Raw genomic sequence first — 23,288 nt, 5'->3', positions numbered from 1 at the left:
GCAAAAGTGGCTCTTCATCTAAATGAATCTGAATATACAACATACGATCTAAACAAAATCAAATTAAACAATAATGTTAGAATCGACATTAACAGATTGGATCCAACCTAACCAGTACTAGCATTACTGCATGACCAACACTGATTATTTTATGATCTGAATGCAAAGATGGAACTAAAATTAAGGTTGATTCAGAAAACAGGACCAAATTTACCGGCAAATCACTTCCCACTAGCTTTCCTGTATTTTGTTAAAGGTTTAAAAAAAAAAAAAAATGAGGGATTAAACTTTCCAAAAATTAACCAACTGAAATGTGATACTGAAAATGTCATGGTCTGGAATCATGAAAAAAGAGAGGGAAATCCACTATCCTCAACCTGGCTTCATGACTGACAAAGGTAATTCTACAAAAGTCAAAAGGTTCCTCTTAGGCCACTTATTACGGTTTCTGTTTTCTCTGTTCAGAAAACGTGAAAGAAACAAAAAAAAACAAATTTTAAGTCCTTTCGGTTCTTTACTGAGCTTCTCAGTAATAAAATTCACTAGGCCCTGAAAATGGAAGTTGAATTCCAAGCATTGGTTCCAGTAGTTGACACAAACCCTGGGCCAGGTAGCACCTGGGGCCACCCCCAACCATTTTCAGTGGGGTCCAGATCGTTTAAAGGAAAAAAAAAAAAAAAACTATTTAAAATTCTACTAGTTCTCCAGCAAAACAAGCCAGTATTTCAAAGCAATCATTATCCACTCTGGCCAATGAAATCCAAGACCAGTTCTTTCTTGAAAAAAACAAAAGTGAAATGGAAAGGAAATAAATTGTACCAGAGAAAAACACTCTGTTACAGAGCAGAGGGTGGGGGTACACTGTTTCCCAACAAAACTGAACCAATAGTACACAATGTGTGTGCAGTTTTTAAATGCAAGCAGCCATAACTCCCCCTCTGTAGAAATCAGTCCCCTTAAAACGTTGCATTTGCAAAATTATGAACACATTTCCTATCTCATTTACACTTGTTAACCTTCAATTGTTCCTGTAAAGCTCTGACAGGCACAATTTTTTAAAAAATGACTGAATTGTGCACACTCTAAAACTAACCTCTAAGATTACAAAAAAACATTGAGCATGGTCTAGCCTTAAAAAAAAAAAAAAACAGGTTAATTTAAAAAGGGTTAAGAATTTCATTTTGATGTTGGTAATTCTCACATAAAGATCTTAAAGGTTTAGTTTAAATATATATATATATATATATATATATACACACACATTTGTACCCACACACCCATACACATTTATGCACACACATGTGTTTTAATATATACACACAAAATATAATAAAAGCGGATAAACTCAAAAGAATAAGGTCATTACGGGCTTTTCAAAAAGATTCTCCAGAAAGTTATCTTAAGGAGCCAGCTACCACTGCAGTGTTTTCAAAACAATCCTGTTGTCTTTCTTTCAGAATCAAGTATTTTCTTCTATTTTTACTCGTTTTACACATACATGGTTTATTTACCCAGTGAGATTATAAACACCTTGAGGAAAATAACACACTTTGTTCCTGAGCAGTACTTGCTGTTGCTTGGGCTTTGCAGTCATGGTGCCCAGCTTTGAATCAAGGGTCAGTAACTGCAGCAAGGCAGGGTCCTGGCTGTGCCCTCAGAGCAGCACCGAACCTGCAGGAGGCCCACCTCTGGGCCCTGTTTCAAGCTTTTATCACACATTGTTAGCCTTTTTAGTCCTTTTAGTCCTCAAAGAAACCCTATCTTAAAGATAAGGAAACCCGAGCCCAGAACAGTTCAATAATTGCCAAGGTCCCATGGTAAGTTGTGAGGCCGGGATTCAAACCCACGTGGTGTAGCTCCAGAACCCTCAGCTGTGCTGCCTCCTGGAGCTTCCTCTTCTTCCTGCGTGACCATGGGGAAATCCTACCCTCAGGGTTCTTGGATTACATTACTTTACCTGTGAAAAAAACTAGCATGGGAGGCCTGATATAAAATAAGTGCTCAAAAAAAAGGATTAAGGAAACAAAACAAAACTTTAAAAATGGAAAACCGTACACTTTCCTTTCTCTACAGCTTTTGCACTATCATCTGAAGGTCAGTGAAATTACATGATCTTATTCTGTATGGTGAACTGAAGCCATTTTTGGTTGATTAATATGCAAATGATATGTGTTTATAAACATATATGATTAATACTCATCTGCAACATGTAAATAACCTTTCAACATGAACTAATTTATACACTAAGGGCTTTTTTTTTTTCCCTGTAAAAGTAAAGCAAAGTCCCATGGTGGCACGAATAAAAGTATTTTAATATGTTCTCCTATATCCCTTGAATAAACTCTCTGGAATCTGAACAGAATTAGGAAGCCAGTTATTACAATATACTCAACTAAACAGATGTATGTGGGATCAAACCCTTTTAGCAATTCATATAATTTCTATTTCCGCTTTTGAATATACCAGAAGATTATAAATCCTAAAATAAAGATACTGTGCCATATGTTACGCAACTATGCCTATCAGCACTTAAAGACTTGGAGCTTCTAAAATGACAGTACTATGTAACTGCAGGTACTTAGGGTAAAGCAGAAAGCTTCCTTTCACACACATATTGCCTTGTAGCCAATATGCTTCACTTGAACCCCCAGCCACAGAAAGAACACTTTCTGGAGCCCTGCAAGAGTGCTTTCTGAGTCTTCATGTGATGCACAGACTTTTTTTTCTCGTTTTGATATCATCCATGCTCCTTTCTGAGTCATACTTAGGAAACAAAATATTGGTGATGCCAAAAGACATTAGGAGGCAATATTCTAAAACTGTCAGTGAACCGAGGACACCATATTTCTCTTGTCCAAGTGAGCCAGTGCTCATTTTAAAGTCCGATTGTAACGTGGAATTCAATGGGAGCTCACAGCACATAGCATTCAGATGATGCGCGCCAGCTTTTGGGGGTTGAAGCAGGCAGCAAACTGCATTCCTAGTACGCTCTCACTTAAAATCTGCCTGGAAAGGCCAGCACCAATTTTCCTATCCCAGCACCAATTTCCTATCTTGCCTTCCCCTAAAGATTTCAAGACAGTGCTTGAAATTTTACTGGAGTCATAAATCATATATTTACCTCCATGCGACTGGTTTTCGATAAAGCCAGAGTTTTTAAGGTTTGTCTGCCGGATGTATTATGTTACTGAAATACAGAAATGGCTGCTGTGCATGACAGTGGTTAGGAAAACTCCAAGTCGTAACATTATCTTTCTCAATTGATTTGAGGAAAGAATGTTCATAAAATATATACTGCTTTTGGTTACAGGCTGATTTCTAAATAAACAGACTCAGCAATGGAAATTCTACAGACAGGCAAAACAAAACATGCATTAGTAAATGTACATTTTAAAATCAATTCTCTCACAATCTTTGCCTTTCGCAAGCTTTTTGAAGACTGTAAAACTAGTTGCATTAAATTTATGATTTATAGCTCTTCTAATTTAACTTCTTTTTCAGTTACTGGAGGAAAATCTGTTGACTCTTCTGGACTGTTTCTCCTCCATTTTACAGGCTCTGATGTTGCGTCTCCGCCCGAGAGGGCACCTCACTGCAGTGATCTGAAGGCAGCCATTTGAGAGTCAGGGAAGGAGAGAAAAGGGGAAAGCTTTGCTACAACAAATCTCCCAGTCCTTTTGGGCCCCAACAATATAGGAAATGCTGGCGATTAAGGGATTGCGTTGCTTTCAATTAAAAAAAAAAAATACAAGTGCTAATCCATACCACATAAAGCCAAACTAAGTGGGGCTATCTTTCCTAATTTGTAATGAACTGGGGTCAACTAGATTTTTATCTCAGATACAAACTGGGAAGGAGAAAACAACAAGAAAGGAAACGTCACAACTTGGTTAGATCCTCCTTTTCACACAAGATTATATGACCGATAGCTACACAGGATGCTTCCAGAAGATTACAAGGCCAAAAATAAGCAAGGAAATATGGCTGGCCCAAACGGTCACATTTATTTCTAAAAGAACAGTGCAATCTGATACACAACTGCAATACACTTATATCCATGTTTCCCACATACAATTAGAAAATAAGATTGTCTTAATTTTTGAACTATTGTCATGATAAAGGTTTGATCACAAACTGCACGCATACTATGTAGCTTTTATTCATTCTTCAACCGTGTACTGAATGACCCGCCCCAGGCCAATTAAAGTATAAAGATAGCATCCCTGCCTTCAGTTAGCTTGTATTCTATTTGAGGAAAAATCCAAATATGTGAAATATTTGGTAACATTTCAGTATAAAACTAAGAAGGCAGCAGATAATTAACAAACGAATGACAGGAAATAGAAGCGCTGTAATTCTGTAGGGGAAAAAACGGTTCTCTGTGAGTGACAATATGCTTCATGGTACAGGTGTACTCTGAAAAAAGCTGAATTCTGACACTTACTCTAATTCCACGAAGGAATATGCTTAACTTCGAGCCTCAATTTCATCATTGGTAAAATGAGAATGATGGTAATATCTACCACATAAGGTTATTACAAGAAACTGATACATTGTATATGGAAAGATTTTATACTCTGTAAAGAAGCTATAAATGGCCACTGAGAAGATGGTAAAAGGAATCACACAAAACTGTTACCACTAATTTGGGAGAGCAGAAAAGGTTAGGAGGTTGGAAAGGAAGATGATTAACTTTTTTCTTTACATACTTTCTATTGTTTGAACTTTTATAATGCCCACGCACTAATTTTGTAACCATAAATAAATAAATAAATAAATAAATAAATCTATATAAATACTATCTGAAGTGCAGAGTATAAATACTACCTGTGACACCATATCAGGATGTCACAAAACACTCTGTTGTAAACACTAGTAACCCTGTTCCTTCATGAGTACAAAGAAACAAGGCTCAGTCCTGGTTTCAATTTGAGAATTTCTAAAGTCATAAAATGTGCCATGTGCCAAGCTCGGGAACGATAACCAACTGAAACAGTGTTTTCTTTCCATGACATTTTAAAATAGAGCAAATTTTATAGTCACCCCAAACCAGATACTGATTCAAACAACCACTTTGGTCAATAAGTTTTGAAATAGCAAGTTAAAGAACATCAGTTCTCAAAGCTGAGTCTTTGTTGTGACTAACCGCGCTTTCTAGAGCCCATCACAGGTCAGGTATTTAACTGATAACTTTACAGACATAGAAAAGGTCCTCAGGCCATTTACAAATGAATACCAAGGACTTTCCACAGAGGCATGGAAGATTCTGTAGACTGAATTTGATCTCATTCTTAACATTACAAGTAAGTGTGAGCCCTTTGAGGCCAGGAATCATATCTTCTCCATCTTTAGATGCCCAGACCCTGTCACTGTGACCAGCATATGAGTAGGCAATAATAAATACTTGTTGAACTATTTGAAGGAAAGATAACTCTAAAATATTTTAGTCAACTAGAAGCCCAACGAGATAGGCATATAGGCTAAGAGTAAAACCTGTACAGTTGTATTCTGTAGAAAATCACTTAAACTGCTTCAAAAACAGTAAAGATGATTATGAATTTGAGTTCCTTGAAGAAAACTTTGTAAAGGTCCCTTTTTGAAAAGGTTCTCTCCTACATTTGAGAAACTATAGATGTGTGAACTAAGATGAAATCATGGAGCAGTTTGATCAGAACCACCTTTCATCTGCCTTACCCAAAATTTCCAAGGCATGTTTCATCGATATAAATAGAAGAGGGCAGAGGAAAGGCTTTCACTTTTGTGGCAGAAACAAGCCCACACCTGGAATGCTAGATTCCTGGCTAACTATTGTCCCATTGGCTCATGGCTCCTCTATGATGATTTGTGAATAAACATATAGACACTGAGAAAGGACAGAGTTGGTATTCACATGTAATAAGATTATTAGGTTGTATGTAGTTACACTTGTCTATTTCCAGTATTATACAAGCAGTGATGGGGTGGGGGGAAGGGAGTCAGGGCATACTGGGCTTGTTCAAGTATTATGGGATAGGCCCTATAGACATAAGTATGGAGGCGGAAATACAGTGATAGGAAGTAATCCCTCTGATTTCCATTGATGGTTTAAATCCCTCTATGAATGATGTGCCTGATGATAATCTCTTTGTTCCATTCTAAATTACTGGATAATTCATTTTTATCTTATTTAATCTTCTTCCCAAGGTGACCAGGGCTTGTCAAAACCTTAGATTCCATTAATGGTATATGTTAATTCAAGAGAAGACATTTCATGATAAGTGAAGGCTTTAAGGCAGCTCTCACTTGAAGCTTTTTGAAATAGTCAACCCAATATATTTAAAAGAGGTAGATTTTTCTGCTTCTAAAAAGTATTGCATAAGGCCAGTAGAAATGAATTGTTTTAGTTGTAATTCTTTAAAGATTACTAAGTTTCATAGTTTGGCTACTCAAATTATATTTGGAAGCTACCTAGGAATTTTCTCACATTATGATCTCTGGAAGGGCAATTAATCAAGCTCTTGTTTGAGGTAACTCGAACTTTAATCAGAATTCTATGGCGGGACAGTCGCAGGGCTGTATACTCAGAATATTCAACAGTATGTATAATTGAAAACAGCAACAACAGGAAAAGAAAAGGAGATGCCAGTGGGCTGATATGTTATAACCTTTGGTCAAGCGGCACTTGGCAAATTTCAACAGATTTAGTTAACCAGAGATAAAAACTAAGCAGTGGAATACCATTAAAATAAAACAAAAGTATTCACACAGAATCAAGAATTACCAGTGAGAAAGAATGCTGTACCTAACAGCGTGAATCTACCAGAGGCAATTTGTTAGAAGACTGAAGTCGTGATTTCGTAGTGGAGGTTTGAAATGAAAACTTTAAAGTTTCTTTAGGTCAAGCTATAGCACGGCATTCAGAGAGCTAGCCAAAATCGCTGAGGGAAACGAGGAAGGCCACATGTGGAACTAATTACTCATGTAGAGGCCATGACAAAGAACATTTCTCCAGACTTTTCATGGGGGCTTCACTTTCAGGAAGTTGCTATAATTACTGTTCAAGTCTAGAGCAGCCTGCGAGCCGCTGACAGATCCAACAGACGAGGAGGAGGAGGGAAAGAGAGAGAGAGAAAAAAATGAACTTATCTGCCCTTTTTGACGAGTGAAATACCAGAAAATAAAGTACCACAGGAAAGCTCAAAAAAGTTTGCAAATGAGCCCTGACTTCCAGTGTTCAACTTTCTGTTTACTTTTTTTTTTTTTTTTAAATCTACCCTCTATCTTCAAATTACTTTTCTAGCCTGGACCGGACAGCAAATTTGTACTTCTACACTAACTCACTTTCAGTTGGCCACAGCAGAACTGTACATCTCGACTCTTTTTTTACAGCTTTTCCATACTGAGGCCCACTTCCTGCCCAGTTGAGGAAAAAAATCTGGCCTGAAGATGAAATGACTGCTTAACATTACACTAAAACATCTGGTACCATTTTATGCACAGACCCATGTCTGAGAGCAGGCGATTCTAGCGGTCTCTCCAGCGGCACAGCGCATACCCAAACCTCCCCAGGGTGACATCATCCCATATATGGACTCTCCAGCCCAGCCCTCCCCCTTTTCCTGGTCCTAAATTCATTGCCAGTTCCCCAGTCTGCAGCAAATGTGCCACGTCAAGACTGGAAATCACAGCCCTTGAGTTTGTCTCAGTCAGTGCAGCAGAATTCAGGGGGGAAAGCCGAATGCAACCCCTGGTGCAGGAAGGGAGGCTTTTCCCAAAGACCGGGAGAGGATTTTAAGCACATAGATGGAAGCTTCTGGAGATCCTGCTCCGTCGCCCCAGTGTTCAGACTACCTGTTCAGGACAATGCCGTTGTACAGTAGTCTGCACATTGGTTAGACTGGGCAAGGGAGAACAACGCCATGGACATCTGGGGACAAAAGTGGCTGTTTCCAAGGAGAAGACTTTTGTTTGCTTTTTCAAATCTCATACCCAGTGTTTTTCTTCACAGGTTTTGCACACTAGGGACCCAGAAGCCCTCGGGGACACTGCTGAGAAAGGACTGCTCCAAAGAAGACCTGTGGGTAAGGCCTTCTTGACTGCTCACCTAGTCTGTGCCCAGGAGAGCCGAGGTGGGGAGCCAATGATTTGCATTCACGTGCGAGAGAAACAGAGGGATATGAGTGATGGAGAGCTATGCGTTTAGTTTTGAAAGAGTAACAATATGTGGTATAGAGCGATTTACTGCATGTTATTTGATTTCTGAAGATTTATAAGTCAAGTATTTTATTAAGTTTAAAGTTTTTCCCACTTCCAAATGAAACACGAAAACACTCCAAACACTTACGAATAATTTTATGAGGCTAGTTTTTAGTTGTTGAAATTAATAATCCAAGGACCTAAAAACTTATTTGAGTAAGGGCATTAGTAGAACTTTTAACATCCCGGGATTGAATCCGTTTTGCTTCAAAGTAAAGAATATTTGCTATTTTTAAAATGCTATCCAAATAGTGCTTTTTTGAAAATTTACTTACATAATATAAATACCAGGAATAGTAGTATCTAACAATAAAAGAAAAGACGGCCAAATTTTTGCCCACCAGACAATGAAGATGGGACTGACCTAGAAAAGAAAAGAGCGCCAACCCAGAACTTAGTGAGTCAGCAACTGATTAAGTCGGAGAGAATAGAAGAAATCTCTGTCTTCAGATATCCCAATATATATCTCTGTGTTACAGTTTTTTTTTTTTTAATCCAAAAATGGTTGATAATTGCTGGTCAGCTGAGACCTCATGCCTATATTTTACAATGCTTCTATTTCTCCGAGCATTTAAAATGATAAGGTACTTTGTCTAGAAACCCACTGATAAAAAAGGAATTTGTAAACGAAGGCAAAGTTTTCTTTGGTCAGTTTCCAGCTGTCCTGGATGAAGGGGGGTGGGNGGGGGGGGGGGAAGGTGGGAGGGAGGAAAACCCTCAAGCTGAATGAAATCCCAATAGAGAGAATAATAGAGAAAGTCTGGGCTGCAATATGATCCATGCTGAACTTTAAAGGTGGGCCTCTTAAAGAAAGTTCTGGAAAAATGTTACTGCCTCACCCCTAACTCCCTCAACCCCCATTTATATCTATGCCTAAACTATTCTATATAATGAAAACATCTGTTCTATAGGCTTTTATGAAAAAATGAATATGATCTCTTTTGTCCTCCTTTAAATTCTTTAAAATTAGAGTGGTTCCTGAACAAATCCTTTTCTAAATTGTACATTTTGCAACAATTCAAAAATTGTCACAAGTTCTCTTTTGCGAAACATTTATTAAAAAGGTTCCCCAAGTTATCTTTCGTAAAAACAATTTACTTTTTAAATTACCCTTTTGATTATCCCCAAACTGGTATAAAGAACATAGAAGTTATCTCTTCTATTCATAGTTTTTAGTTACAATATAAAAAGCAAGGATAAATTTAGTTATCTTCTCCCCTTAGATGACATAATAAAGCCATCCTTTGTTTTTTTCTATTGTGACCTGAAGGCTTGCATATTAATTATTTTTAATAGAACAAGAGATATTTAAAACCTATATAGTTCCTTTTACACAAGGAAACTGAAAAAAAACACATTAGGTAATAACAGAAGCTTATTTTCTCAAGAATTATATTTTTACTAATTGATGCCTTACTAAAGAAGAAAGATAGCTATAAGGGACTCTGGCAATGTTTAAGTTTTTCCGAAAAATTTTTTTCAACTCTGTATAAACAGAATTTCACAACTTGCTTTCATTTCATGTATATTTAATGTCTTTCTTCACATTAAAGGGCCTTTTTGATTCTAAGAAACTAACCATCACTGCTCACCCCCCAATTTTCTCCCTCAGGATGACTTTTAGTCTGGAGATAGAGGGGACCCGATGGTGTCCTTGGCATAAGTACAGGAATAGGAATCTTAAGAACTGATTTGTAGAGGGTCACCCAAGGAGTGCCTGCAAGTGCTCGGGGGCACCCCGACAACCCATTTTTGTTGCAAACTTTTAACAAATGTAAAGGAATTGTACTTATTTTTAAATTGCATGAGCTAAATTAAGGACCAAAAGTAAAAGCTCACTTTATAAACCCCTGCTGGCTGAAGGCAGGATAGGATGGTCGTTTATACGCTGGTAGAGATACCGGCATGTATACACACACATCGTAAAATAACCTTATCTCTTTCCAGGGTAATTAGAGCAATGTTTAACTTTATTTTGATATCACTTTATAAGGAGATATACAAATATTTTAGAGGTCATGGGATCTATTCCAGAGGAAACTAACCAACAGTGACATCTTCAACTAAAACTACCCCTGGATATGATGGTAAGTATGAAAATTAAACATCGTACATTGTCAGAAAGAGAAAAATGTTTGCAGGGTTTGTCCAAACTGCATTTCATAGAAGCTTAGTAGTTATTTTTCGTGTTAGTACGTGGATGACTGGTAAGTTAGGCTAGGTACTGGGTTAAAAGGAAAACTTTTTTCTGGCATCCAAGAGAAAGGAAATTTAGGGCCTTAGCTTCAACACCATCAATTCAATTCTTAATTGGAAGATCAATATAAAACAGTTTTCGAACCTCACTCCCTTTTTTAAGCCACAGATCTCAAAATCAAAGAAAGTTTGTTTACAATGGGACAAAATTTCACACTGATCACTTTCTTGCAATTAGTCAATAGGTTAACGTCCTTCCTGCTTGGCATTTCTGTCTTTCGGCCCAGATAATGGTGTTTATGTTTTTAAAAGACCAAAATATACAATCTACCCCTACCTCTCGCCTTACAGACCACCCAAGTTTTTCACGCCGTGGGAAAAAGCTTAGGCATAAAACTTCTAATGAAAGTATTTTTCCTTTTTTTTTTTTAAGGAAATAAAAGGAAAATACAACTTGATAATGTGAAAAAGTTCACTCATCCACCAGCGTCCATCCTTTCTAAAGAGAAGCCAAAGCTTTCAATTACTCTACAAGAGATCTGCTCTTTAAAAACATCCCATTTTCCTCTTTTCTAAGGAGACTATCTCACCCAGCACATATAGGTCCACATAATAGCTAAGCGACCATCACTCAGAAATTCCAACTTAAAATAATTAGAAGGTCAGACTCTAACCTGAAAGGAGACAGGAAATTGTCTTTAGTGAAGAGAGAAACTTTCTTACTTGGTTTCTTCTATTTTTTTCACCTTAGTGTGCTGCAAACTATGTAAATAGGAATATTTACCCAGATTTTGAAAGTATCTTACTGAAAGCTTCATCAGTTTTAATAAATAGAGATAATGAAGTAAATTAAGGAAAATAATTAAATCTTCATTTTGAATTTCCTGACCTATCGTGACAGCCAGTTTCCTGAAGTTGCGTTAGTTTAATTTTAAAGGATTTAGAAGATAGTTCTTTTATTACATTTTTTTCTTAAGATAATAAATAAAAGACAAAAGAAAATAAGGTGTAATAAGCATATTAAAAATTACATGGTATGATAATAATGTAAACAGCTCTTTTATATTTTAGCTAGTATTTTAAGTAATAACGAATTGATATTCACTCTAGCTGGGAGATGGAAAAAAAGTCTTAAATGTTTTTTTCAGCATTCTGTCTTTTTAACAAGATTAAGGGCAGGTTCAACATAACTATGAAGTATGCATATGCCACATACTATAATTGTAGTTTAAAAAGCTTTAGAAACATAAATTTTTCAAAAGTCTTATGAAGAGTAGTCATTTTTCAGCAAGATTTTTTCCCCCTGGAAAAAAGTTATGGTTTTTCAGGCTCAAATATTTTTGGATTATCTTGGTTTAATAGAGCTGTTTCATATTAAAAATAGAACATATAAACTCACAAATATTTCTTTCTATTTTTTCAGGTTGCATGCATCATTCCTTTAATTGAGCAGAGTTAACTGGATCAAATTATTTATGGGAGAGAGAGGGAAAGCTATACAGAATTACAGTAATTTTTAATTTCCACCAATATACGCTTTGTAAGTGAATCACTCTAAATATTTTCTGTTACACTGAATGCAGCAACAATAACAAAATAGTTTCATAAGGTATTTGTTTTTGCATACTCTGACCTTGTAATTATATAAATAGCAGCCAAGTTTACTGATGTTTTTGATTCTGTCAGAAAAAAAAAATGTTCTCTACTCAGAATGATGAACAGAAACAGAATCATTTATTTTCTTGAAATCAAATAAATAAATGGAAAATTGCTCTTATCAACTCTTTGTTAAAACTGTACCATATCTAACCAATGCATAAAAGTTCAGATGTGTAGAAAGCTGTAATTTTTTCAGTCTCTAAAAACATTTTCCTCTCCATAAAGTTCCTGTTTGCTATTTTCTAAGAATTTTATAATTAAAGGGAAATAAGAAACTATGTGTTTTCTTTAAAATTCTTTGGAAAAAGTCCCAAACTACACACTCCTTGGACAATAAGGTTTTGTTTTGTTTTTAAAGAAATCCCACTTACTGGAATTTTGACTATCTAAATATTTTGTTTTTTTAAAGAACAGGAGAATTTATTAAATACCTCCATGGATGTGAATTGATCATTTATATTAAAATAGCCAGTAGGATTATCCTTGAGCCATGAGAATTACATTTTCTATCTGTGTATTTAACACCATTAACTCTCTCTTATATAAATTATAAGAAAATTTTCCAAGGGGTCTGGTTTTACTTTTTGGATATGAAATGAAGCTTCCTTTCCTATGTTTAAGGTACGATTCTGTAACTATACTCTACTCCCATGTCCAGAACACATTCTGAGCAGCACTGTGGGTAATGACTTTTTAGTTCATACCCTTTTGATTCATCGCAGGGTGCTGCAGTTAATTGAGAGGGGGAGCACGTAAGCTTACAACTGTTTCTTATTTGGTTTTCACATCCATACTTAAAAACTTTGCATTGAAAAGAATATGAGAAATTCAAATTAGTTCCCACCGCTTTGTGAAGTATTGGCAAAACTACATCCCCTTGTAAAATACCACTATCAAAGCATCGGATACCAAAGTTGGCTGGTCGAACTGCCAGATACATTAGGCTCATTAATTATTTTGAAAATGGCCGCCGTTTCCATGTAAATGACAAGTTTCTTTTTCATGGGCAAGGCTATGGTACTTATCTACTACAAGAAACATGTATAAACATAGTCTTTATCTTTAACTTCAGCATTAAAATATGCAGTTTTTGTGAAGAGGAAAAACATCTGGTTCAATTACTCTGAACTCTGACTGCATGTGGGCCAGTAATCATAATATGAATTGGATTTAAGAATAAACCTTGTGTTTAATCTTTTTTTTTGTTTTGTTTTTTTCCTTAAAATGCAATGTGAGTTTTCTGTTAACGTCCATTATCCATGTTAGCACATTTGGAACAAATGTAAAAGTGTACTTTCTGAATAAAGTCAAAAGTCTACCTTGTTTTAGTTCCATAATGTTTTAATGTTTAATTCTATTGTGTGTTTTTCTCCCTTTCCCCTCACCCTCCAAAATCACCAAATCTGGAAAACAGACTGATTGTGTCTGCCCATGAGCAAAGGAAACCCGAAGGAACCAAGGGCCTGGCTGGACGGAGTTGTCATGTGTCTGCCTGTCTACACTTGCTGTGCAGAACATCCGCTCACCTGTACAGCAGGCACAGACAGGCAGTCACATGACAACCCAGCCTGAATGACAACCAGCCATTGAGAGAAAGCAGCCCTCACACCATAGCATCTACACCAAGAGCTACAACCAAAATGAGGGGCGCGGGGGCCTGGGGGTTGGATCTGTTGGTTTAATACTTAATTCGTATGTATTATTTTATTATTATTTTTGATTCGAATATTGAAACCCACCAAAAGTAAAGTGAGTGGTGCCTATGAAATATAATAAAACCCATTTCTGAAAATGTTCCTGTGCTTTCTATACTTCTCTTTTCCTAATTGTTGTCAGTAAATTACCACCCTTGACATTTATTGTACACGGCTTTGCAGCACCCCATAATCAATATGACAAAACAATATAACATCAGTCTGATGCGTGACAGAGAATAAATGATTCTAATAAGTCTAAGTTCCAGGGGATCATGTATTTTGAGTTAATAAACTCTACCAGTTTGGGTCTGGGTAAAATGTAAGAGTATTTTGAACATAATGTTCATAGGTATTAAAATAGTTGCTTCTCCTCTGCTGATATATAGAAAATAACAATTTTCCCAAGTGTCATGATACACAAAGATTTATGACTTTGTCATTGTTTAATTAAGGAGGAGATTACACTACAGTTTTAAAAGTAGAATTACCAGGCCAACGCATTCACTTGAAATACATGCTCCCATTCACTGTAAACTTTAAAACTCTTGAGGTGTTAAGGCAATTCTATTATTTTCAAAAAGAGCAAGGAAAGGGGAGGTTAACAATTTCCAGGATTTTGTGCTATTTTACTAGACCTGACAATATAGTTTCTTTAAAAAAAGAAAAAAAGTGATTGGGTAAAACCACGAAGTAAAAATATAATTAAGGCTAAATTCTTGCTTTTAACAATCTGGCCTTAGGAAATACGTCCTCTGCAAAAATACACTTCTGCAAAACACATTGAGCAATGAAGGTTTTTACCTTAAATGAGAGTCCCATGACGAGCAAATTAAGTACTAAACAATAGTTCACAAAACAGAAAATATAAACAGGAAGATGATATAAAAATGTCTCGCAAAATATTTACATATTACCACCCAATTTTAAATGTTTTATATAACCCGCAGCAAATGCCAACAGGAGTCCACATCTGGATCACTCTACTGGACCCTGCAAGGCAATCTCAGGACAGAGTTTGAGACCTCTCCGGATGACACAATAGCAGGTTAGAACATAAAGAAGACTATTCTATTCCAGCAAACTCCAAAGGGAAAGCTAGAAAGCCGGCAGAATCATCCTTAAGTGAGCCATTCCAGGAAAACATTTCAAATAATATTCTCATAAAACTTGAGGTTAACATTTTGGTTTTACATTTTTTCACTTAGCTCTCAAAAAATGCCTGAAAGAATATTATGTATATTTAAATTCATTAAATGAAGCACATTTTAAAGTTTTACTCTTCTGGTAAAGAGTAATATTGTTTTTCCAGAATAAACTTTTGACTGGGACAAAAAATACATTTAAGGGAGTGGGTTTGGGTCTATTGAGTATTTTTCATAAATTTGAAATAGTATTTGCCATTGTGGGTTGTTGTGTATATTTGTCAAAGTTAGAAGTCTTTGGATAACACCAGAATGAGCGAAATGTATGAAATAATCCTACATTAAAAAGTATAACATAAAATATCTTATATATGTGAAAAAACACAACTGCAATCAGGAAGAATTTTAAGCAACATGAACGTTTTAAAGTTCAATATTTATTGGGACTTCTTTGTATGGCAAAAAATAAGTAAGTTTTGGCTGACTAAAACAATTCCTTAAGGAGTGTAAATAGTGTTCACAGGGTCAATCCTAAGCTCCTCATCATAGGGAGATAGGGACCTAGCAGGAAACAGGCAAACTCTTGAAAGTGTAAGTGAAACTGGAAAGAGCTGAAGATTTCTAGTACTTCTTGGTCTCATAGCTTTGGCCATTCCAGGAGATAGCTGCCATTTTGTTTTCTATTACCTAAGTAACATTTGTCATCTGTTACAGCTACATAATAAAAACAATACTAAGTAAATACCCATATAAGGGAATTATATAATCTCCTTATCAAGCTATCCAAATACTTCAACCCACAAAAATGAGGCCTGTAATTTTTTAAGAGTCCAAAGAATATCCTTCTTTCACTGCAGATTTTGGATATTCTTCAATAGTATAAGGTTAGTACGTTTTCATTGGGAGCACTTCCGTTAAATTATGCTTCTTTCCTACGAGTATTCCATAATGATTTTGATCTTCATGTGGCTGATATAAATAGAATAAATATTGGCTGTATGCTACCATTATACATAAACTAGCAATCCCCTTCAGAGATTTTAACTATTATTCACACATTTCTCATTGATATTAAGAAAAATAAGGATTTTTTCTCCCTTTATCAGAATATTCTATTCCTCTAAAGTTCATATTTTATACATATTTTAAATAAAAGCCATCCTTTTTTCCAGATCTGATTTAAAGTATTAATATAAAACTATATAAACCCAAAATCCTCTTTGAAATGATAGTTTCTATTTTAATTATACACCTGGCCCTTTTCTAAATCCTTTAAGATTTGTACAAAATATATTTACAATGTGTTAAAATAACATTGGGAAATTTATTTTCTGCTTAAATGATCTTTAGTGCAGGAAACTAGAGAGTCGGGGTGAAAAAAAATTAACCTTCAATGATGAAAATTAAGAAAATTTTAAGACAATCTACCTCAAATTGTAAGTTTACCCTGTGATGAAATAATTTGGTTTAGGTACCTAACAGGACATCATGAATTATTAGGTTGCATTTATTTATTTACTTGCTCAATCACATCTCCACTCAACCCATATTTACTGTCAGCTGCCAGTGCCATGTTCACTGGTGGTAGGACAATGAATAAGTCAATGGCTCCTGGTCTCAAGAGGCTTACTACAATTTAGCAGGAACACTCAAGCAATACATGGCATGTGTGATGAGTTGTCAATTTTCACCACCTGAAATAATCTCTTAAATCCATCCACTTCTATTTCCTTCAACCCGCCCAGCCCAAGCTATCATTCTTACATAGTCCATAGCCATACCTTCCTAACAACTCCCCACCTCAGTTCTGTGCTCCTCCAATCCACTCTTTATAAGGCAACCAAAAGGATCTGTAAAAAATTCAGATCTTATTATTTGAATTTCCAGCTTAAAAACTTCCAAGGCTTCTCATCATTCTTAAGGTCAGAATCCTTAATCTTTATACAGTTTTTTTTCCTCTTTGTTCTCTTTGACCTTAATTGAGTTTCTTCAATTCATCAGGCTCAATCTTGCCTCAAGACATCAACATAAACTTCTGACCAGCCAGTTCAATGTCCCCCTCATGCTGTGATCCCCAACCCAGACGCTCTTTAAGTCAAACACATCACTGGATTTATTTTCTTCATAGCTTGTAATCTGTATCTGATACTTTTTCCTGCTTGTTTGTACATTTTCTTTATTGGTAAATATCCTTCATGAGGGCAGGTACCATGAATTCCTTGCTAACTGTTTTATCCTTAGTGACTAGGATAGTGTCTACTACACAACAGGTGTTCAGAAAATATTCGTTGGGAAATGTTCAGGCAATTAAGAGCACAGCACCAACACTGAGCAGCTGGCTAAATTATTCTCTTTGAGTCTCAGTCCTGATCTCTAAAAATGGGGAATGTAAATAAAATACCTACTTAGCTCAGTGCCTGGGAAACTATAAATATTAACTTTTATGATGATAACGATCATCATCAAGATTATCATTCCATCATTCCGATAGAAAGTTGGCCTTCATGACCTTGAGCAGGTAGAATGACTAGTGGATACTGTTTACAACCACAATTACTGTCAAACTAGGGAGCGTCTTGCTAACCGAAGTCCATTTGGTTTGGTTTAGCATTTTGACTAGTTTGAATATGTAAAACTGAGGCTGGAGCAAAGGCTGGACTAGATGCTGAGAAGAGCTGAATGGATGTATATAACAGAGCGAGAAGCACCTTGAGTTTGGGGCAATCCAGATTAGCAGCACTGAGGGAAGAAATAGGAGGGGAAAGAGAAAGAGAGAAGCCGAGGTACTGTCCTTGGGCTGGGCCAGCACAAGGCTAGAGCAGACATTGACATACCCAACCAAGTGGGGTGTCCTCTGGATAAAACAACTGTGCAGAGGGGTATCTAATATTCTACTTGAGGTTGTTTGAATTGCTGTATTGCTTCCCCCAAATCCTTAGTAAAGTACTAAAAATATCCTTATGTTATTATTTTGATAGAAATCAAAGGATCTAAGATCACCCATCCCAAATACAAGGGAACATATGTGGACACACAAGCCTGCATGTCCAAACTCTGTCCTTACCCCCATAAACAGATCCTCCTTGACTTGGGGTACACACATACTGGCAGAATGCCCTGGGGAGGATGAAACCAGGAAAAGGCCTACCAAACACCTAGAAAAGAGATCAGGGCCACTTGTATTCTCTTGGAATTTCCAAGTCTGAGGTACTAGAGCATGATCTAGAAGGTCAGCCACGTGTGGGCAAACCCTGTAAGAACCCTGTAAGAAGACAGTTTATTCCTTCTTGGGTTACAGAAAGCCCAGATCTTAAAGTAATGTTAGAGGATNCGGAATTTCCAAGTCTGAGGTACTAGAGCATGATCTAGAAGGTCAGCCACGTGTGGGCAAATCCCCTTGGTGATGAGTTATGAACTGCCTAACCCTGTAAGAAGACAGTTTATTCCTTCTTGGGTTACAGAAAGCCCAGATCTTAAAGTAATGTTAGAGGATAACATACAGTCAAGTAAATAGATCAATTCTGTCTACTATAAACACTTTGTATTATAAAGACTCTTTGAAGATAACATGTAGAAAAAACACTGTCTGGGACACAGGTGGAAACCTCTCTATTAAGCTCAATTAAGCTCTATTAAGCTCATCTAGCAGTAACATTACAAATAACATTATTGTAATTTAGAGTAATGGTTCAAAAAGTACAGTCCTCAGATGCTTCAGGGTGTTCATGAATCCCTCTAAAATTCAAGGGTAGACTAGATAGATTTGTTCAGAACAGCAAGAAAGCAGGAAAAGTGCTGGGGACTTACCATTAGAGTCATGTCAACTCTAGCTTAAAATTATTACACAGAGTTATCATGCTATTGCCTCTGCCAGCTTCGATAGGAAATCACATGTTTTTGTATTATCACGTCCAGTTCTTGGCTGAAGGGTAAGAGGACCCAGAGATGGAGGGGAAGCAACATGGCAAGTCTCACTGAAGGAATGAGATCTGAGTTCCCTCTTAGAATCTGAACCTTACCATTCTCTGCTTAAAAAACAAAACAAAACAAACAAAAAACACACCCAGATACCATACATCCTATCTCACAATATGAAATGACAAAAGAGCAACACAGAGCAACAACTTTGTCATTTTTTTTTCTTGAAATGGTCTAAACTAAGCAAACAACCCTCTCCTAAACTTCTAAATCACTCCCTTGTATTTCAAGGGTCATTCCTATACATCCCACCCCATGCCCACACGCCCCCTACATGTATACCTTTAATAAAACGGTCTCCAGAACTCAGTTAATATCATAACTGCACACATTTATTTTCTATTTGTTGTAATCAAACGTTCATGAGGGTGCTTCAGCAGCAGAGATTTTGTAAAAAGTTGTCCTGAGTTTATAGAGGAGAGGAACAGATGACCAGTATCATAAGCTTACCAAGCTCTCAAAGCTTCTTCCTTCCCTACAGGGGGCATCCTGTGCCTTCCAGTGCCCTTCTTTCAGTGCCCACACAGCCTGACAAGAGAACTCCAAAGCCATATTCCAACAGCAGCAGCTAATCCTATTGTCTTCAGAGCCCCTGATACTAATATCCAGGAAAATATCAATGCCAAAATGCCTGGAACTTGTCTTACTAAATCCTCTGTGGGATGAGGTTGACTTGGACAACTCTAGCATCTCTGGGATTCTTGTCTACATTTGTGGTTGAAGACATAAGCTCTGGAGACAGATAGCCTGAGTTTCAATTTTTGCTTTGCCACCAACTAGCTATGTGACCTTGGGAAGTTAGGTATCCTTAAAACACCAAGTATTCTGAAATAAGGGAAACTGAGTCCTGTAGAAACGACTTTTCAAAAAGCTGGGTTTTTTGTTTGTTTAGTTCACTTCTCTAAAAAATGGGGATCATAATAGCACCTATCCTTAGCGTTCTAATGTGGATTGAATGAGTTAATTAATCTATATAAAACACGAGCTATTATTATTATGAATCCTCAACAAAATCTTTCACTTTCCCTAGAATAACTGATAAAGGCCCCCAAACAAGTATTATTTAAATGTACATAAATGATCCTCTAAATCCTTGAAGACAACGTATATCTAAGAGAAGATCTCTTCAGGCAAATGAACACGAAATCAGGTACTGATTTTCTGTCTAGGGAGGCATCTCAGAGCCCCTGACACTGTGATGTTTAAACACTGGAGCTTCCCAAACAATGACAGGGATTTCTGAACAGCTTATTCTCAGACTCGCACAACAGCCAATTCCAAGTCAGTGAAATATATGACTAAAAAATTTTTAAAAAGCTTTTGTATTGAAAGCTTCTTTGCATATTTCTATAAGATTTTATTTCTCTTACTGAGGAAAACTTAGTGGTCATCAACTGATCATCTGATTAACACACTATTGTGCACAAAGCTCTTAGGATACAGAAAGAACTGTATAAAACATGAAACTTTATGGGGCACCTGAGTGGCGCAGTCGTTAAGCGTCTGCCTTAGGCTCAGGGCGTGATCCCTGCATTCTCGGATCAAGCCCCACATCAGGCTTCTCCGCTAGGACCCTGCTTCTTCCTCTCCCACTCCCCCTGCTGTGTTCCCTCTCTCGCTGTCTGTCTCTCTCTCTCTGTCAAATAAATAAAATCTTAAAAAAACAAAAACAAAAACAAAACATGAAACTTTAACTCCAACGACAGACAAAGGCACCTTGTAGTGCTTTCAAAAACATATCAAGCCAGGATCGGAAGGACTTTTAGCTCTGAAATACATGCCCTTTGTAGCCAAATAAAATTGAGACAATCTCACCTGTAAATAGCTTTGCGATCGTGAAGTATTCTTATCTAATGTTTGTATACTGTGTTACAAGCACCAAAACTGCTCAGGTCAGACTAGAGCTATTAAAATTTCCAAAACATAGTTAATTTCATCCACGATTTCCCAAATTTAGCAGTATCATTTTATAGCACTCAAATGGCTCCAAAAAACTGATACAATTTATTGCACTTTTATAGCTGTCAGATTTAAATGAGTAGTAAGTCACAGGACCAAAATTATTAACATCCAACATGAACCAGATCAGCATAATTATCATAATTCTTGCTTTTACATAGATACCAAATTTTCAAAGAACAACATTCATATAAACAATTACCTAGGGCTCGTTTGAAGACTATGTGATTTGGACATCTTCAAAAGTCTGCCATTTGAGACAGACATCAGAGCAACAATCCCAAAATTCTTTATTAACTTTGCATTAGTGTTATTAATGTCATTCTTAAGATGCTCTATATCCTTGGGTCTTTTCAACACATTATTTAATGAAAACTGCTTTCCCTCCATCAGTATCTCACCATTATTACAAAGAAGGAAATTTCCAACAACCGACCCGACTCCATTTCTTCAGGTTAAGAAACATGTGACTATACAAAAGAAATAAAAGAAATTTGAAGGGAATATTATAAAATTAAAAATCTATGAGGAAAAAATAATGCTTCTTCACACAAACACCCGAAGCTAAGTCTTACTAAAAGAGAACCACTCATGTTTGCAATTGTATATCACAATAATATCAATTAATTTGAAATCAGAAACACTTTAATAAGAAAACTCTGTCATCCTCTGTGGCTTACCTCATCATCTTTGTACCAGGACAAGCTTTCAGCGGTAAGGACAAACCAGTATCCCTTGGAGCCTCCTTTCATGATGCCGATGTTGCTGATGGTTAGCCACCCCTTGCGAATCACCTACAAGAGAGCACAGATTGGCAGAGATGTTTAGTTTAACGCGAGCCAATGAAGAGCACAGGTCTTATATACTAAGTGAAGTTAAAAACAAGATATAAATTGCAGTAAGAACAATACTGTTTCCCCAAAGCCCAACTTCTATTAAGCTATTCAAGATAATTTATCTTCCCAAACTACAGATAACCAGAGGGAAAACTCTCCATCAAATGAACAAAGTTAAAATTGCAGACTTAAATGGATGGTGGAAGCAAAGCAAGTGAAACAGACAGGAATTTAATGAGGCAGACTAGTAGGCTTGTGCTGAGACTATTTATGGCATTGCTGCTACAATTAAAACATATTTAGTTGATTGGATGAACAATAATAAACTCTCCATGCCACTGCCTCTTCCCCTTCCAGTCCACTGGTTCATTGGTTTGCCTGGTTTGCATCTCATTAGGATTTCCACCAGAGACTGGCCACCAAATGGTGAAGAGAAGATCAAGTCAACCAGTTAAGTTCCTTTTTAACAGCTCACAGCTCTGAATAAAACTGGATGAGGGAGAAAGCTGAAACAATAAGTGAAAATTAAAAGTTTGGAGCTTCTTAATGGTCTAGATTTATCCATCTACTTCTGGTTGTTATCTGTCATGCTAAAAAATATGTAGCATTTTCATGAAATATTTAAACTGTCTTTAAATTTTAAAACATTAATAACTTGGATTACAGCTTTGATAGAAATTATTTATAAATGGCATTTAAGTGAAAATCTATTTTTTTCTCATAGTTGCAAAGTTAAATTCAATTTTTCCACATAGCACAGTTTATCATCTTCCCATGCTAGATAATTTTTGTCATAGAACCCAAAATGAAATACTGGATAGAATTATATAATACTGGGGCGCCTGGGTAGCGCAGTCGTTAAGCATCTGCCTTCAGCTCAGGGCATGATCCCGGTGTTCTGGGATGGAGTCCCACATCAGGCTCCTCTGCTGAGAGCCTGCTTCTTCCTCTCCCACTCCCCTGCTGTGTTCCCTCTCTCACTGGCTGTCTCTCTGTCACATAAATAAATAAAATCTTTAAAAAAAAAAAAGAATTATATAATACTGTTCTAAATACTAAAAATCATCCTATATCTAAAGTGTTCAATATCCTAGAGATCCTGAATTATCCAAAAAAAAAAAATTACTTATTAAATGACTAATGTGTGTCAGTTCCTAAATGAAGATGAAATACCTGAATAATTAGATTTAAAAAAATATTGATAGTAAGTTTTCTTGCTAAAGAAGAAAAGTCAATTCTAGGGAAAATTGTGAAATAAGCCAAAGTTGTCTTATTGGTCTTCAAGACTCTCTCCATACCCTCAGTCCCTGCCACCCTTGATTCCCTGTTTCAACTTTTCCCAGGTGTCCATTCTCCTTTATAATGCTCTATAACTTCCGTAGACCTCTATATAGAATCTCACTCTATCCCTGACTAAGGCACTTCTCTCAGTTGTTCAAAATTACTACTTCCTCCTCCTCCCTACTTCAGAAAGAAGGAAACAATACTTTGCGGAGTATAGTTTCTATCAGCTATATTATAATCATTGTGATGCTTTCTAAAAATACAGATTCTTAGGCCATCACCAGTTCAAATGAATCAGAATA

The 23,288-nt window shown here is 36.5% G+C and overlaps 1 protein-coding gene and 1 long non-coding RNA gene across 12 annotated transcripts in view; one reads left to right on the top strand and one right to left on the bottom strand.

The window, feature by feature from the left end:
* The window catches only part of DNM3 (dynamin 3), a 532,818-nt gene that overhangs the window by 231,049 nt on the left and 278,481 nt on the right, over positions 1 to 23,288 (bottom strand). For all 9 annotated transcript variants that reach the window (XM_034666734.1, XM_034666737.1, XM_034666735.1 and 6 more), the window contains one exon: positions 21,547 to 21,660. In XM_034666734.1, coding sequence (XP_034522625.1) covers positions 21,547 to 21,660 — 114 coding nt within the window. The remainder of the gene's footprint in view (positions 1 to 21,546; positions 21,661 to 23,288) is intronic.
* LOC105236577 lies at positions 8,942 to 13,886 on the top strand. Of its 3 annotated transcripts, XR_004627250.1 has the most exons (3): positions 8,942 to 10,322; positions 11,855 to 11,971; positions 13,505 to 13,886. It is a non-coding gene; the product is annotated as an uncharacterized LOC105236577 (long non-coding RNA). The 3 variants fall into 3 exon arrangements; XR_004627248.1 differs by having other exon boundaries at positions 11,855 to 13,886; XR_004627249.1 differs by having other exon boundaries at positions 10,865 to 13,886.

The sequence above is a fragment of the Ailuropoda melanoleuca genome, chromosome 8 (assembly GCF_002007445.2).
Source record: "Ailuropoda melanoleuca isolate Jingjing chromosome 8, ASM200744v2, whole genome shotgun sequence".
Lineage (NCBI taxonomy): Eukaryota > Metazoa > Chordata > Mammalia > Carnivora > Ursidae > Ailuropoda > Ailuropoda melanoleuca.
Note: the sequence above shows the minus strand (reverse complement) of the source record. Positions and strands in the feature narration are given on the sequence as shown.